Raw genomic sequence first — 16,701 nt, 5'->3', positions numbered from 1 at the left:
GGTATGAAATGTATGTATATACAGTATGTATGCGACGTTTGGGCCAATCCTTATTTAAAAAATGCACAGTGTCTGATAGCATATATCGACGTCCCTTGGCTTCATGTCTTTTTTCCTTTCTGCCCTTTAAAATTCTGTAGTGTTTAGCTGAGTAACATGTGTGCATACTTCTTAGCATTCCAGACAAGAAACTAAGGGTACTTTAGGCCATGCCCTGACCCAGCTTTGACCATGTAATAGACAACATATCTCAATCTGACCAAACTCTGCCAATATTTTTCTGCCCTGCAATATGAAACTCTTCTCTCTACAGGGCTTCAGGAGATAAATGTATATTTCAGGACCAGCACAACCTTGTCTTTGTGTAATCATGTTTTTGTTCAGCCCTATCTAATATTTGTTGCTATGTAAATGTATATTTGCATTTCTATTCTGCCATTATATAGTTGCTAGGGACACTCAATAATTGTCCTTGTTCTCTTCTAGGTGTGAAGTACATATCTCAGAAATGTGTGAGATGCAGCCCTCTAGTGGATCACAAGTGATCACATTACTGACAAACAAAAAATTTGTATGAAATTACAATTTTTTTAAAAAAAGAGAAAGAGAATATATATTTTAGAAGAATTGCAACAAATAAAACACATTACACAACTGAGCTATTACACATATATTCCCCTTATCCAGAAAACCTGTTATCCAGTTCAAAATCACAGGAAGACAGTTTCCAATACAATCTTGCATTTCCTTTTACAACTTAAACAGTATCTTGTACTTGAACCTAACTAGAGCCATACATGGGCAGATTAAACCTGCTTATTCACCCCTTTAGATTGAGTCAGCATATTGTCTGCCCATGTATGGACCCTAACTGATTTCAGGCAGGTTTAAAAATTGGCTTGTTAATGTGGTTCTGTTCAAACAGCCTGCATTGGCCTTTGTTATGATTCAATCAACTGCCCAAGGGTCAATCAAATCGCCAATCGAATCTTCAGGTGTATGGTCACTGCTTCAGCTGCTTGAATCTATACTGGTGGCAAAACAATCATACTGGGTTGATTTAATGTAAATAAGCAGATAAAAGTTAAAGTGATTCAAATTACATAATGATCCCTGGCACCTTGGATAATTTATATTTACACTTGACTCTTAACACACAAGTAAGGGCCTTCACTATATGGAAGGTAGGAAGAAAAGGTATAATTGAACTACAACTCACATGGGCTACTGTGCTTAAAAATGAAATAAAGGACACCAGGAGATTCTTGCAACAAACAGAACAATTTTGTCAGAGACAAATGATCCACAGGGTTAATACTCACAGATCCACAGAGGCAAGGTATATGCCAGGACAGTTGGGCAGAGAAAGCAAGATGTGGCACCATGTGGAAGCAGTTAGGGTAGTTGAAGGTACACCTCTAGGATGGAATACCTAGGTGTGGTCACACACGGCGATGCGTTTTCAATAGTTGCCTGAAATTGCCTCACTGAGGCAACTTCGGGCAACTATTGAAAACGCATCGCCATGTGTGCATTAACGCAGGCAACTTTTCATTGTAGCCTATGGGGAAAAACGCTGAGGCAGTTCAGGGAGATAGTCGCTCAAAAGACGAGGTGATTAGTAGCCAGGCGACAAAATCTCCCTGAATCTCCTCGTGTGTCCTTACCCTTAGGGATTTAAAGCTATAGGGACTTAATAAACCTATGGGTCCCTCCCTACATTAAGATATAAGTTGTATCCTTTTTAAATGGATTCAAAACATTGCTGAATAATAGTGCCCTTCTTGTCCTCCCATGGAGACCAGAGTTGACCAGAGTTTTGACTTTTGACTAGTCTCGAAAATTACAGGGGCAGTTTCCAGTAAAAGTATTTTTTATTAAGAGGTATAAAGCGAAACACTGTGAAACAATATGCAATTGGTCCTCGTTTTTTTTAGGGATGCACCGAAATCCACTATTTTGGATTCGGCCGAACCCCTGAATCCTTTGTGAAAGATTCAGCAGAATACCGAACCGATTCCTAATTTGCATATGTTAATTAGCGGTGGGGAGAGAAAAACATCTTAGATGTCCTTGTTTTGCGTCAAAAAGTCACACGATTTCCCTCCCCGCCCCTAATTTGCATAGGATTCGGATCAGCCAGGAAGAAGGATTAGGCCGAATCGGAATCCTGCTGAAAAAGGCCGAATCTGGAACCGAATCCTGGATTCGGTGCATCCCTAGTTTTTTTAATAGTATTTTGTCTATCTGATAACTGGTTATATTTAGTCCTGGGCCTGGCTTTGTAGAGTTAGCACATAAATGACTGATGATTTGTAACTTTACAAATGGACGAGTTCTTCAGGTGTAGGGTTATAATTATACTGGAGTTAGTATAAGAAATGGGGTGTGTGCCATTGCAGGAGGGGTTACTGGGTATATCTGTCACAGGCAGCAGGGTGTTTGTAGCTGTGTAGGTACTGGGAAAGCTTTTCAGCGCCACAGGACACCTGCACAGTACAAAGGGCACACAGCAGAAACAACAGGAAGCCAACAGGAGCCTCATTTCAGCTTTCACATTGTGTTGCACTAGGCCATGAGCAGCGGGATTTGGCTTCTTCACCACTTCCGCGTTACAGCCGATTTGCACCCTGGGAATTGTAGTCTGATTAATCTACCTTAGCACGCATTATTTTGCGATAAGAACTACAACTACCGACAAGCATTTTCGGGGAGGAAGAGAAGGTGAAATTGACGTATCAGAAAGGGGCCGTTTCGTCTGTCAACTACTCCGGCAGATAATAGGGCGGAGCGGTTGTTGCAGGTACCGAGCCGTGCTGCTGCGCTTCCGCATTGGAAGGGGTTTGGAGAATGAGTTAGCCGGGACCGTGTCCAGCACTCAGTCATGTCCCAGCCTCCCCCTTCACCCTCGCAGATGCAGCCGCAAAGGAGGAGAGATCGGCGCATCTTGTCTGGGACGTGCCCAGACTCTAAGTGCCGGGCCCGGTTGTTTTTCCCTGCCCAGGGCTCGGCTAGCATAGAGTGTACGGACTGCGGGCAAAGGCATGAGCAGAGGCAGCTGCTGGAGGTCGAGGAAGTGACCGAACCGGACGTGGTGCTGCATAATCTGCTGCGGAACGCGCTACTCGGAGTGGCAGCTCCGCCCAGGAGGAGCACGGATATGGCTAAAGTCATGGGCCTCTCCAACTATCACTGCAAGCTACTGTCCCCCATCCTGGCCCACTATGGGATGGACAAGCAAACAGGCAAGGCCAAGCTGCTGAGGGACATGAACCAGGGGGACGTGTTTGACTGTTCTCTGCTAGGGGACCGGGCCTTCCTTATTGAACCCGAGCATGTGGATACAGTGGGATATGGGAAGGACCGCTCAGGCAGTCTTATCTACCTCCATGATACTCTAGAGGACATTAAAAAGTCCAACGTTAACCAAGAGTGCATCATTCCTGTGCATGTCGATGGGGACGGTCACTGCCTCGTCCATGCCGTGTCCAGGGCACTGGTTGGCAGGGAGCTCTTCTGGCATGCCCTGAGAGAGAACCTGAAGAAGCACCTAAAGGAAAATCTGGACCGGTACAAAGCCCTTTTCCATGACTTCATTGACGCAGCTGAATGGGAAGATATTATCAACGAGTGTGATCCTCTGTTTGTGCCTCCAGAAGGCGTTCCACTTGGACTGCGAAACATTCACATTTTTGGGCTGGCCAATGTTCTCCACCGTCCCATTATCCTTCTTGACTCCCTTAGTGGGATGAGGAGTTCTGGAGACTATTCGGCAACTTTTCTTCCTGGGTTGATACCGGTGGACGTTTGTAAGGGTAAAGATGGACATTTAAATAAGCCAATTTGCATTGCATGGAGTAGTTCTGGCCGCAACCATTATATCCCTTTGGTTGGTATCAAGGGCGGCTCTTTACCAATGTTGCCTTCAAGATTGCTTCCTAAGGCATGGGGTGTCCCCCAGGATTTGATTAGGAAATATATAAAGTTAGAGGAGGATGGCAGCTGTGTGATCGGAGGTGACAGGAGTTTGCAGGACAAATATTTGCTGAGGTTGGTTGCTGCAATGGAGGAAGTATTCATGAGCAAGCATGGAATCCATCCCAGTTTAGTATCAGATGTTCATCATTATTTTTATCGAAGAACTGGGGTCATTGGAGTTCAGCCTGAAGAAGTGATTGCTGCCACCAAAAAGGCAGTATTGGAAAATCGCCTCCATAAATGTCTAATTTGTGGGGCATTGTCAGAACTTCTGGTTCCTTCAGAATGGTTAGCCCCAGGAGGGAAATTGTATAACTTGGCAAAAACAACCCACGTCCAATTAAAACCAGATAAAAATTATAGTTTTCCTCTTAACAATATTGTTTGCTCTTATGATGCCGCAAATGACGTTTTGGTGCCTGACTATAATTTAAGTAATCTGACCAGTTGCAATTGGTGCCGTGGTACCTCAGTACGGCGAGTGAGAAATGATTCCTCCATTGTCTATCTGGATGGGGACAGAACTAATACCAAATCCCTTGGAGGCAAATGTGGATGTGGCTTCAAACACTACTGGGATGGTAAGGAATACGATAATTTGCCAGAAGCCTTTCCTATTACACTCGAGTGGGGAGGAAGGGTTGTAAGGGAAACTGTGTACTGGTTTCAGTATGAAAGTGATGTGACTTTAAATAGCAATGTATATGATGTTGCTATGAAATTAGTTACTAAGCACTTCCCTGGGGAATTCGGCAGCGAAATACTAGTACAAAAAGTTGTAAATACAATATTGCACCAGACTGCCAAAAAGAATCCCAATGATTATACACCAGTAGCTATAGATGGTGCCCATGTCCAAAGAATGGAGGATATTAAACAAGAGGCAGAGTCGCATTTGCCTACAAAAATAATCCTTACTGGTCAGAAAGCAAAGACTTTACATAAAGAGGAGTTAAACATGAGCAAAACCGAAAGGAAACTGCAGCAAAGCATTACAGAACAAGCAGCCGTAATGCAGAAAAGAAAAACAGAAAAAATGAAGCAAGGACAGATCGGATCAACAAGGTCCTCATCCCCTGGTTCTGTCGGAGATAGCCCATCGTCGGGCCCTTCAACACCGACAAAAACTCCCTACTCTCCAACAGCTTCTAAAGAAAAGAAAATAAGAATAACAACCAATGATGGGAGACAGGCAATGCTCACCTTAAAATCCACTACCACTTTCTCAGAACTGCAAGAAGGAATTGCCAAAGAATTGGCGATTCCTCCATATTTACAATGTATCCGCTATGGATTTCCTCCAAAAGAGCTGGTTCTGCCAAAGCAGGGCCTGGAGAACGAGCCAGTCCCATTACAGCATGGTGACAGGGTGACGGTAGAAATTCTGAAAGGTAAAGAAAAACCACAGCACAACTTGTCCCATTCAGCCCATGAAGTAACAGAGGATAATGCTGCAGTGTCTAGTAATCCTGTTTCAAAGGAGCTTCAAGAGCAGATTGACAAGGAGATGTACTCGCTGTGTTTGCTGGCAACCCTCATGGGTAAGAAATACTAATGTTTACATGTATATTAATATTGTACAGATCCTCTCTCAAAGTGATTCAGGAGGAAACGTATTTTGTGTTTTTGGCAAGTAAGTCCACTAATGGTTGTTACTAAAGTGGAAAGGGCATTTTGACTGAAACCGTTTTCCTTATGAAAACAGCCTAGTCAAACTGTTGGCAAGTGCCATTAACAGTGGCAGTGTTTAATAAAGGGGAACTATTGCGGAAATGAAACCTGAATATAAACTTCCTCATATAGAAATAAGAAACTTTCAAAATACAATCAATTCTGCATTGTTTCTGAAACAATCAAGATTATGTTCATTATCCCTCTCTCAGCATCTGTTTCTCTTCATTCTCTCTTCATGCAGCAGTTGGGTGTCAGATATTCATTGACAGTTTGATCCAACGTATCTTATAGGGGGGCTTCCTTTCATAGCAGATGCTCACTCAAATAACTGATTCCAGTACAAAAAAATATAACAAAATAACTGCCTTTAGCACAAATTCTTCATGTAGAGAGACATGATTTCTGGTGATTTTAATAGAGTGAGCTCCAATACATCTTCTAGGCAAAAGGAAGCCCCCCCCCATAAGATATATGGGATCTAACTGTCAATGAATATCTGACACCCAACTCCTGCATGAAGAGAGAATGAAGAGAAACAGATGCTGAGAAAGGGATAGTGAAGATAAACTTGATCACTTCAGAAATGGTACAGAACGTTTAATTGATTGTATTTAGAACGTTTCTTATTTCAGTATGATGAAGCTTCTATTACATTTTTTTCGTGATAGTTCCCCTTTAACCTTTGGTCACCAGCTGTTGTTGGACCACAACATATAAATCAAGAGTTAAGCATTCTGGAAATTGTCAGCAACATCTGGACCTAAGTAATACTGCTGCTTAGAAAGTTACAAGTGCTTTGTGTTATTTTTTTATTGGTTCACTGTATTAAGTTACTTTGATATCTAAAGGGAGATGGAAGGCATTGTTTCAAAACTGTTTGGTGATAAAAGTGCCCCTGGCATGAGCAAGGCAGTCAAACTGGAGGCCCATATCCATTGTTTCCATGAATCCTTTGCATGACATTATCATTAAGCACATATTATTGGGCTGAATTGCATGTTTTGGCGTGTTTTCATGCTTCAGTACAAACACAGTAACCTATTAATGGAGAATAAAGATACTTTATAACCTCTGTTTGTGTCACTGATGCACATATCTTTGTGAGTATGTTGATACGAATCGTCTATTTCCTGTCTTTTTGGCTTTGTTTTATCCTTGTTGATTCTAACATACCTAGAAAGAAGGCTTAGAATTTCTGCACAATCTTTATTGAAAAGCATCTGAATTACAGCCATAGACAACCTTAGGACTGAAGTTGCCATGCAGTTTCTTGCTTCTGACAGTTTCCTTATAACCTTCAACTGCGTTTTGATAATCAGTGATAATCGGAACTCTGTTTGTGCTAATCAGGGCTGCCCTTCCAATAGCTCTTAAAGAAGAAATCAACCAGTGGGGGGAAAAAAAACCCTACCCCCCACCCCTGGTAGCCCTCCTCCCCCCAGGCTAACAACCCCCCTGGGGAGATGCCCCATACTCAATACTTACCCCTTGGCGCATATTCTTCCAGCGAAGTTCCACGCGTCCATCTTCCGGCTCCTCGGTAAGCTGACCAAAAGAACGGTATTTCTGTGCATGCGCAGTTGGAGGAATTTGCCGGTTTGCGACAACTGCGCATGCGCGGAATTACACGGAAATTGCCGATCTCGGTCAGCTTACAGAGGAGCCGGAAGATGGATGCGTGGAACTTCGCTGGAAGAATCTGCGCCGAGGGTTAAGTATGGGGCATCTCCCCGGGGGAGGTAGTTAGCCTGGGGGGAGGAGGGAGGGCTACCTGGGGTAGGGGGTTGTTTCCCCACAGGTTGATTTATCCTTTAATGATGTATGGAGGATACGTATTGCAGTAGTGTTTTGCATGCTCTGGTGTCCTTAGGTGCTCAATATATCTTCTCCTTTTTTTTTAAATATTCAATGATTTAAGTTTATTGTAAATGTAATTGCAACTAAAAAACTAAAACTGTTTATCCCTCTATTTTCTGGAACAATATAGCAGAGGTCTGCTCCCCTTAAAGGAACAGCAATATCAAAAAGTGTAAGTGAATACATGGGGCAAATTTATTAAAGGGCAAAGTGAATAACGCTGGTGAAAATTCACCAGCGTGACGTCATTTCGGAACTTTGCCGATTTACTAACAGTCGCTGTCGTAACTTCGCTAGTGAAGGAGATAGACTCTGGCGGTACTTCGCTCCCTAATGTCAGGCAAATTTGTTCTCTGGCGAATGGACGTAACTACGCAAATTCATTAAGATGCGGATTTTACTGAACGTTACCTCTTGCACGAGACTTGCCTTTGCCACCTCAGACCAGGCGAAGTGAAATAGAGTAGATAGGAGTTCCTACAAAAATAGTTGAACATTTTTGTAAGTCAGGGTGATAGGCTGCAAAAGAGCATAACATTTTTTTGGGGTAACCAGTGGGCTCATATGTAGGGCAATATAACAACTCTATTTTATTTTATTAAGTTTCCCGGGCTTGTTTAGTGTAATGTATTTGCTGCAACAAATACGTCCATTGAACTGTAACTTCCCGCTGTTTGCAAATGAGGCAACACTAGCGCAACTTTGCTTCGCTTTGCGCAGTAACGCTAGCAAAACTTGCGCCCTGGATACAACTTCGGATTTTAGTGAATTAGTGTTGTCCTGGCAAATCTACGCTTGGTGAAGTGTTGCGCTGTGAGCGAAGCCATCCCTGGCGAATTTTCGGAGGTTAGTGAATTTGCCTCATAATGTAGTGTTGCCCTGCACAGGTAATACTGGTGTGTTTGCTTCAGAAACGCTACTATAGGTTATGTAAACAAGTTGCTGTGTAGCCATGGGGCAGCCATTCAAGCACAGGACACATAGTAGATATCAGATAAGCACTGAAGCACCCGTTGTTTACTACAGAGCTAATCTGTTATCTGATTGAATCATGTGCCTTTTCTCCTTTTTCAGCTTTAAATGGCTGCCCCCACAGCTACCCAGCAGCTTGTTCATATAAACTAAAGTATAGTTTTTGAAGCAAACACAAACCTTTTTCTAGTACAGGACAACAGTATGTTATATTTTAATTACTTTCAAACACTCTCTTTTTTTGGTGTTACTGTTCCTTTAATGTCTGTTACTCAGCTGTCTGCTATATAGTTGCAGGTCAGAACCAGAAATGCAGATAATTAAATAGACAAATACTGCTTTCGACATTGAAAATGTTTACATTTTGCTCTTTTGGTGAAGAAATACACCACTTAGAGGCACATTTATCAAGGGTCGAATTTCAAATTCGATAGAAGGAAACTTACTTTAAAAATTCAATTTTTAAAACTTGGACAAATTTTACCGATCCGAAAACTCGAATCGAATTTGATTTGAATTATACAAAAGAAAAAACACGAATGTCAGGAAGGCTACAAACATCACCTAATTGATACCAAATTCCGCAGTTTTTAGATGGCAAATAGTCTAATTTTAATTATTAAAGAGCCAGAGTATGATAAATCTCGAAAATCTAATTTGAATCTTTAAAAAAAACTCGAATCGAGTTTGGATAATTCCCTAGTCGAATTAGACCGTTTTGACATTAAAAAAATTTAGAAAATTCAAATTCGAATTTTCCATTTGACCCATAATAAATCTGCCCATTAAAGGGGAACGAAACCCTTTTGGCGCAAAACCCCTCCCAAATACAGAAAGAAGAGCGACCGGATGAAGATGTCACCCGTGAACTCGGCAAGAGAGGACCTGCATGGAGGGGTGACTAACAAGTTAGGGGCATTTGCCCGGGGGGGGGGGAGGTAGGGCCGGGGGGGGAGTAGGGAGGGGGCCTACGGGGGGAGGGGTTTTGCGCCAAAAGGATTTCCTTCCCCATTAATCTATAGCAGGTAACCCCAGCAGTGATCAGAGAAGCAGACATCTTGTGTGAGCCGTGGGCCTTACAATTTAAACTGTCAGTTGTAGGTTTGCATTAAGCATAAGGCAAGTGTCATGCATTGCATTTTCTCTGGCAGCAGAAACTTGGTCTGCTGCCTTTCACACAAACTTTAAATGCACTGGCATGCATGGTATTCACATGTCCGTGCAAACAATGGATGAATTTTGGTGCAAAAATGCATATAGGGTAGATGCCATGTCTGACACTACTGCAAGATTGGGTGGAAGGCAGTGAATCTTGAAAAAGGCTGCAATGAGTTACAGAAGCATGTCCTTCAGATGAGGGTAAAGCTTTATCAGTTGGTAACTTATGCAGCAGCCTGTGTGTGTTGCTATGATTAAAAGTTGTATACACTAAACCACCCCCAAGACAAACGCAGACTGCTTGTCTGTACACAGTATTCCATTTGTGATGATTTGGTTTGCACTGGCAATGCATGTTCTCGAGCATTTATTTGTATAACGGTTTCAGGGCCAGGGTCTGATCAGTTGCTGTGTAGTTGGCCATGGCAGCCAATCAGATTTTTGCTTTTTATTAATTATTATTTATTAATTAAAACTAGTAAAATTGACAGTAAAAAGTAAAAATAGGATACTATTATTTAAATTCACAAATATATCTTCTATTACAAGCACAATATTTACTCAAGACAGTCTTGAATGTAACAATATAAGTGTTGTAAAAACAAAATGATGATCACTTTATGAAACCTTTGCTAAAACTCTCCTAAAATAAATGCTTGGTGGGATGTGCACTTTATATTAGTCTCACTCTAGTGGAGCAGCCCGGTTTTTTGTACACAAATATTTTTATGTGTAATTTGTTTGTAGTGGCAAACCCCAGACATAATATAGTATGATTTTACCTAAAAACACATCATTTGATACCTTCACTTAGCATCTGAATTCAATACATCACTCAGCACGGTCCAGTCTTTAGAAAAACCTCTATGCATTTTGTGTAGCTTTTACTTGTTTTAATCTGTTTAACGATAGGTCTGTTTTGTTTTAAGGGAAAGCAGCTATCCAGAAGGCAAGTCTAGTGTGTAATAAAGAATTTGGCAAAGCGGATTAGGGACTTTCTAATATTAATAACTTAAACCTTTCATTTTCTTTTTCAGGGGAAGATGTTTGGTCCTACGCTAAGGGGCTTCCCCATTTGTTCCAGCAAGGAGGTGTCTTTTACAATATCATGAAGAAAAACATGGGTATAGTAGTTATTGTCACTTCATTGATTTTTATAAAGAATTTTTGCCATGGGCCCTGGAGTACTTGGTGTTCAGTGGGGGTCCTAAATAATGCACAGTTTTAGATACAATAGCAAACATTGTGCCTCATTGGCGTCGATGGAAGTGGTGGAAGTTCAGCTTCCCTCAGAACATTGTATGTAGATTTTAAATTATTGCTCATACGTGATGCTATTTTACTTATAAGTAGTATGTTGTGACGATGGTGCCAAAGCTCCCCCTAGAGGGTCATTGTGCAGGTGTTCTCAAGAACCAGATGTTGGAGCAGTATAAGATACAAGAAACCTTTGGAGGGGGGTTCTATCTCCAAAGTTCCTGTATTACTCCAATGAGCATTGTGGTTGCACTGAAATGCACTTCAACTGGGTTTTGTTTACATTACACTACTATTGTGTTGTGTGAGGATGTGGGGCTGTCAGAAATATCTGTAAGACTGAAATAAAATATGTTCACTCTAATAAGGTATGTGTGGTACACATTATGTATTTTCTATTCTAATATAAGTAATTCTACAGCAACTGGACTTGCTGAGTAATCATTGAAGACGTTTCACTACTCATCCGATCAGCTTCTTCAGTTCAAACCCCTATTAGAAGGATTAGAAGGAAGATGATTAAACAAATCAACTTTTGGAAACCTATATTTCACAAAAATGGTAAAAGCATAGACAGCAAATGTAAAAAGTAATTATTATGCTTTTTTAAAATACGTTTTGTGAGGGTAGACGAATAGCTCCTAAAACACTAATTTTAGCACTTGAATAGGAATCCAGGATTCGATTCGGGATTCGACCTTTTTCAGCAGGATTCAGATTCGGCCTAATCCTTCTGCCCGGCCGAACCTAATCTGAATTTGCATATGCAAATTAGGGGCGGGAGGGAAATCACGTGATTTTTTTGTCACAAAACAACGAAGTAAAAAATGGTTTCCCCCTTCCCACCCCTAATTTGCAAAATAGTGGATTCGGTGCATCCCTAATAGGAAGACTTCTTTCTTTCACAAAGTAGCAATTCTGCACACTTTATAGCTAAGATGCTATCTTTATAGAGAATTTAGACCACAGTTGTTTGAGGTCCTATTTGAAACTCACATTTGCACTGCATAACTGTTGGGCCAAAATGAACAGGATTAATCAGCAGACAGACTGTTTTATTAAGCAAAGTAAACAATTCCTTATCAGTTGTAAAATATGTTATTTTGCGGGATTTGTAAATAATTATAAAAAGTTTCCCCTTATTTAGTTACAACTGGACCCTGGCATTGATCTGACATGAAGAAAGATGAAACTTCCCTCTGGCTGACTGAGTTGGCAGTTTAGTTGAACTGAAGAAGCTGCTCGGATGAGCAGTGAAACGTTTTCAATGACTACTCAGCAAGTCCAGTTGTTTTAGAATTACTTATATTAGATAAACGATGACCTGGATGAATGAAAATCTTCATAGTCATATTTTTTATTCTCTTTGTAGGAATGGCAGATGGGAAGCATTGCACTTTTCCTCATCTTCCTGGCAAAACCTTTGTCTACAATGCTGCTGAAGACCGGCTAGAACTGTGTGTCGATGCTGCAGGCCATTTTCCAATAGGTCCCGAGGTAGAAGATTTGGTGAAAGAGGCTTTGAATCAACTCCGTTCTGAAGCAGCTTCAAAAAGCAGAGAGTCTAGTCCATCACATAGATTGATAAAGCTGGGCAGCAGTGGGGTGATAAAAAAGAAGTCTGAGCAACAGCACAACGTGACAGCCTTTCAAGGGAAAGGGCATTCCCTAGGAACAGCTTCTAGTAGCCCCGAGCTTAATCAGACACCAAGGGATGTTACAAAGCATGGTACAACTTCAGATTTCAATAGCACTTTAACATATTCAGAACCTTCCTCCTTTCAGTCTACTACCAGTGACAATGAGATGATCAGAGTTGCTCCTGGTGTAGTAACCATGAGAGATAGCAGGCAACTTGACCCCAATTTGATTGAGGCCCAGCGGAAAAAGTTGCAAGAAATGGTTTCTACTATTCAGGCTTCAATGGATAAGCACTTGAGGGATCAGAAAGATGAGCAGTTGGTGGCAACTGAGGCATCTCCAAAGAAGGGAGAATGGAAGTCGGGAAGCAGCCAAGAGCAAGTGACTGGAAGTGTTCTAGTGAACACAGAAGCAACTATGGCTTCTGAAGCAAGAAGTCTGAGTTCTGTGGAAACAACATTGTCTGAGAGGCTTAAAAATCAACCAGGGGTGCCTACAGGTGATCCAGAAGAGATGGACAGCCAGGATACAGAAATGACCAACGTGACTGAGCCCATGGATCATTCATGATAAAAACAAAGGTTACGTGTAATAGAAACATACATAAGTACATATCAATATGTAAATCTATGGCTGGCCCACTCCTTTACAACATTCTTGTATGGTTAAACTCCTCCTTGCTGCATGAAAACATATTTGTTTGGAAAAAAGCTTCCAGAGTTATACTAGCTTGATATGGACTTAAGGGAATATCTGTAGATGTCTTAAGAAGCTTTAGGTTCATGCATTTAGCAACAATTTGCCTCCTTGTGCTGAAGGAGATATCAATAAGGTGCTTTAGTAGTGTTTGTTCAATTAAGGGGCAAGTCAATCCCAAGTATTGGTTTATTCAGTTATCAACCATAGAGTTGCTGTGCAGCTTTCCATGGACAGCAGCCCTATGCTTTTTAAAATATATTCCAGTGCAACCTCAACACTTCCCTGTATATGCGCTGCACCTTGGTTCACCTTAAAATAAATTTTTAGTGTGATTTAGACTTTTGCAATTAGTTGTCATTTCTAATACAGTATACGTTTGTGGTTGTTGAATTATTTAAGTCGCTGACCACCACTTCATTTTTGTATTTGGAACTGTTTAAAGGTTATTAGCAGTTTTATACTACTAAATGGGACTTGCAGCTTAGAAATTGTGGGCTCGGGGTTTGAGTGTTCAGTAAACATTCAGGCCAAGTCTCCACTAAGACACCTGCTCTGCACGTTGCTAACTCAGTCAGCCAGAGGGAGGTTTCATCTTCCTATATTTTCCCCTCTTATGCATATTACGGTCTTGTCAAGTATCTGATATTGATATGATGCTCTTGCTTTCCTTTTGAAAATGTCCGTAAGAAAGTTCATTAGGTTCATGCCAGATCAATGTCCAAACTATGGTCTAAATTCTCTATAAAGATAACATCTTAGCTATTAATGGGGTTATTTATTAAATTCCAAATGGCAAAAACTCGAAAAATGTGAGTTTTTTAACTATGAAATCCAAATTTTCAGTGAAAAAAAAAAACCCTCAAATTTTTCATGATTTATTATACTCCAAGGATGGAAAAAGTCAGAATCTGAAAATCTGGCATCTCAGACCTGCCGAGGTTGTATATATAAGTCCCGAAGACATCCTGATCTGCGCTGGGTTTCTTGTAAAAATCCGAAGATTTCGTGGTTTTTGAGCAAAAATCTGAAAAAAATCAAAGAGTTTTTGGGCAGACAATCCAAAAGATTAGCACGATTCGACTTTTTGTATGATTTTCAAGATTTTTTTCCTGCACTGGAATTTTTCTGGAAAATGTATTTTTAAATAAGGGGAAATAACCAGTGCGGATTTGGTCGAAGTATACAGTATTTCAGAAGATAATGAGATAAATTCAGATTTTGATAAATAACCCCCTAAGTGTGCAGAAATGCTACTTTGTGAAAGAAAGAGAAGTCTTCGTAATTAAGTGCTAAAATGACAGTGTTTTAGGAGCCATTCATCTACCCTCACAAAACGTATTTTAAAATAGCATATTAATTACTTTAATGCTTTTACCATTTTTGTGAAATATACGTTTCTAAAAGTTGATCTGTTTCAATATCTTCCTTCTAATATAGGCCCAGAATCATAAATTGTGGTCTTTAAAACTGTAAAAAAAACTGATGCATCTCTTAGCAGTTACAGAGAAATGCCAACAATTTGTACATTAACAGTTGCTCTCTATATTTGACGGAGAGTGCTCTGGCAGATAAAATATGGGGAACGCAAGACAAATTAATTTTTATTACTTATATTTTAGTAAAAATAGAAATTGAGAAAGCAATCAAATAAAATATTTGTGGGGTACAATTTGAAAATATGTTTTGTAAAGATGAACTGCTCCTTTAATTAAATCATTTATTTCCAAACAAATTTCTCATAATAGTTTCCTTTTACGAGGCATAATGCAGGTTGGGGTGGGAAGCAGCACCACTGGCCGATGACCTGATGTTAAATAAACAACGCTGTATTAAATCAAGGCTTTACTTGTCCTTTGACATTTTGGTTTAACTTGTAACACAGAGTAATATATGCATTCCTTTTAAAACTTATTTTCTTCTCTCTACAAATCACTTCTTGGCTTCAGTATAAAATAAGAATTTTAAATGCTGCATTGGGAAGTTTATAGAACAGCTACACAGTGCAGCCTCTATATAGTGTCACCTCCACTTCCTCCCGGGTAAATTCCCGTAACATAGTCCATATAATACCACCAACTTATAAATTGCAGCTTTGGCCTGCATTTCAATAGGCCAGGACTGTCCACCTGTAGTCTCATGTGGCCCACACAGAATTTAATGGCCTCTAGACTTCTTTTTAAGACATTATGTAAATATGATTTGTCCCTCAAGCAATTTTTCTTTCGGGTTAAAGGCCCACAACACAGACAGACGAAGAAGAAAAGCTACTGAGACAGTTTATTTCCAATAGATTAGCCACAATGGTGCAAGCTATAATACTAAATTTATTCTGCAGAATGCATAACTGAGCTCTAGAAACTCTCTCTGTTTGTTTAGGATAGCCACTGCCATATTAGCTTGGTGTGACATCACTTCCTGCCTGAGTCTCTCCCTGCTCACTCATAGCTCTGGGCTCAGATTACAGCAGGGAGGGGAGGAGGCACAAACTGAGCATGCTCAGGCCCTAGCCCTGGAGGTTTAAGCTGAAAGAAGGAAGTCTGATACAGAAGCCCATATGTACAAAATAGAAGGAAAGAAATGCTGTTTGTTTGGACAGAGGACTCAGAGCAGCATTACACTGAGGGTTTACTGGTATATTTATATAGATCTTTCTGATAAAGCTTACTTAGTTTTAACATTTCCTTCTCCTTTAAACAGCACTGAGGCAATAGGTAAGGGACAACTATATTTCTGTTTAAATGTAAAGTGATTAAACCTCAGTGGGTCCAATAGTGATTATTAATCCGCATTTAGCTTTGATTACTGTTAAGCTCAGATCTAATTGATTGCTATGAAAGCTGGACTGGTGCAACTTAAAGGACCCTTAACGTAATTTAAAAAAAAAAAAAATAAATTTTGTTTGTATAGAACCAAAAAAAATATGTAACTTTAAAATCGCAAAGTCTTTATTAAAAAATAACTTACCGAAACTCCGCTTGCGCTCCTCTTCAGAAAAGGCGACAGGGCGACGATCCATCGTGCGGCGATCAATTTCTCCTCCCTGCATTCTATAGGAGATAGCCAGGGAGGAGAAATCGAGCGCCGCATGGTGGATCGTCGCCCTGTCGGCAAGTGGAGTTTCGGTAAGTTCTTTTTTAATAAAGACTTTGCGATTTTACATACATTTACGAAGTTACATATGGCTTGTTGTTTTTTTTTTGTTTTTTTTCCGTTCTATACAAACAAATTATATAAGAAAAAAAATGTACGTTACTGGCCCTTTAACTTCTTCTTTAGTAAATATACCTGTGTGCCCTTGGCAACAGCAATCCCCATATTTCATATCTCTAGCTTGCAAGAATAATAAATAAAAAAGCTGACCTGAGGGACATTGTCTAGTTTGTCAGTGCTTTATTAAATATAATACAGTAAATCATTTAGAATACACCTTATACAGTATATCAGAACTTTAAAGGGGGGGGTCTA

The 16,701-nt window shown here is 40.4% G+C and overlaps 1 protein-coding gene across 1 annotated transcript; it reads left to right on the top strand.

Annotated features, from left to right (window-relative positions):
• Window positions 1-2,435: 2,435 nt before the first annotated feature.
• Window positions 2,436-13,572, top strand: vcpip1.S (valosin containing protein (p97)/p47 complex interacting protein 1 S homeolog). The gene is made up of 3 exons (XM_018223767.2): window positions 2,436-5,519; window positions 10,677-10,763; window positions 12,269-13,572. The coding sequence occupies exons 1-3, from the start codon at window positions 2,885-2,887 to the stop codon at window positions 13,105-13,107; spliced, it is 3,561 nt and encodes a 1,186-aa protein (XP_018079256.1). The 5' UTR covers window positions 2,436-2,884; the 3' UTR covers window positions 13,108-13,572.
• Window positions 13,573-16,701: the final 3,129 nt, after the last annotated feature.

The sequence above is a fragment of the Xenopus laevis genome, chromosome 6S, assembly GCF_017654675.1.
Source record: "Xenopus laevis strain J_2021 chromosome 6S, Xenopus_laevis_v10.1, whole genome shotgun sequence".
NCBI lineage: Eukaryota > Metazoa > Chordata > Amphibia > Anura > Pipidae > Xenopus > Xenopus laevis.
This window is presented reverse-complemented; position numbering and strand designations above follow the sequence as displayed.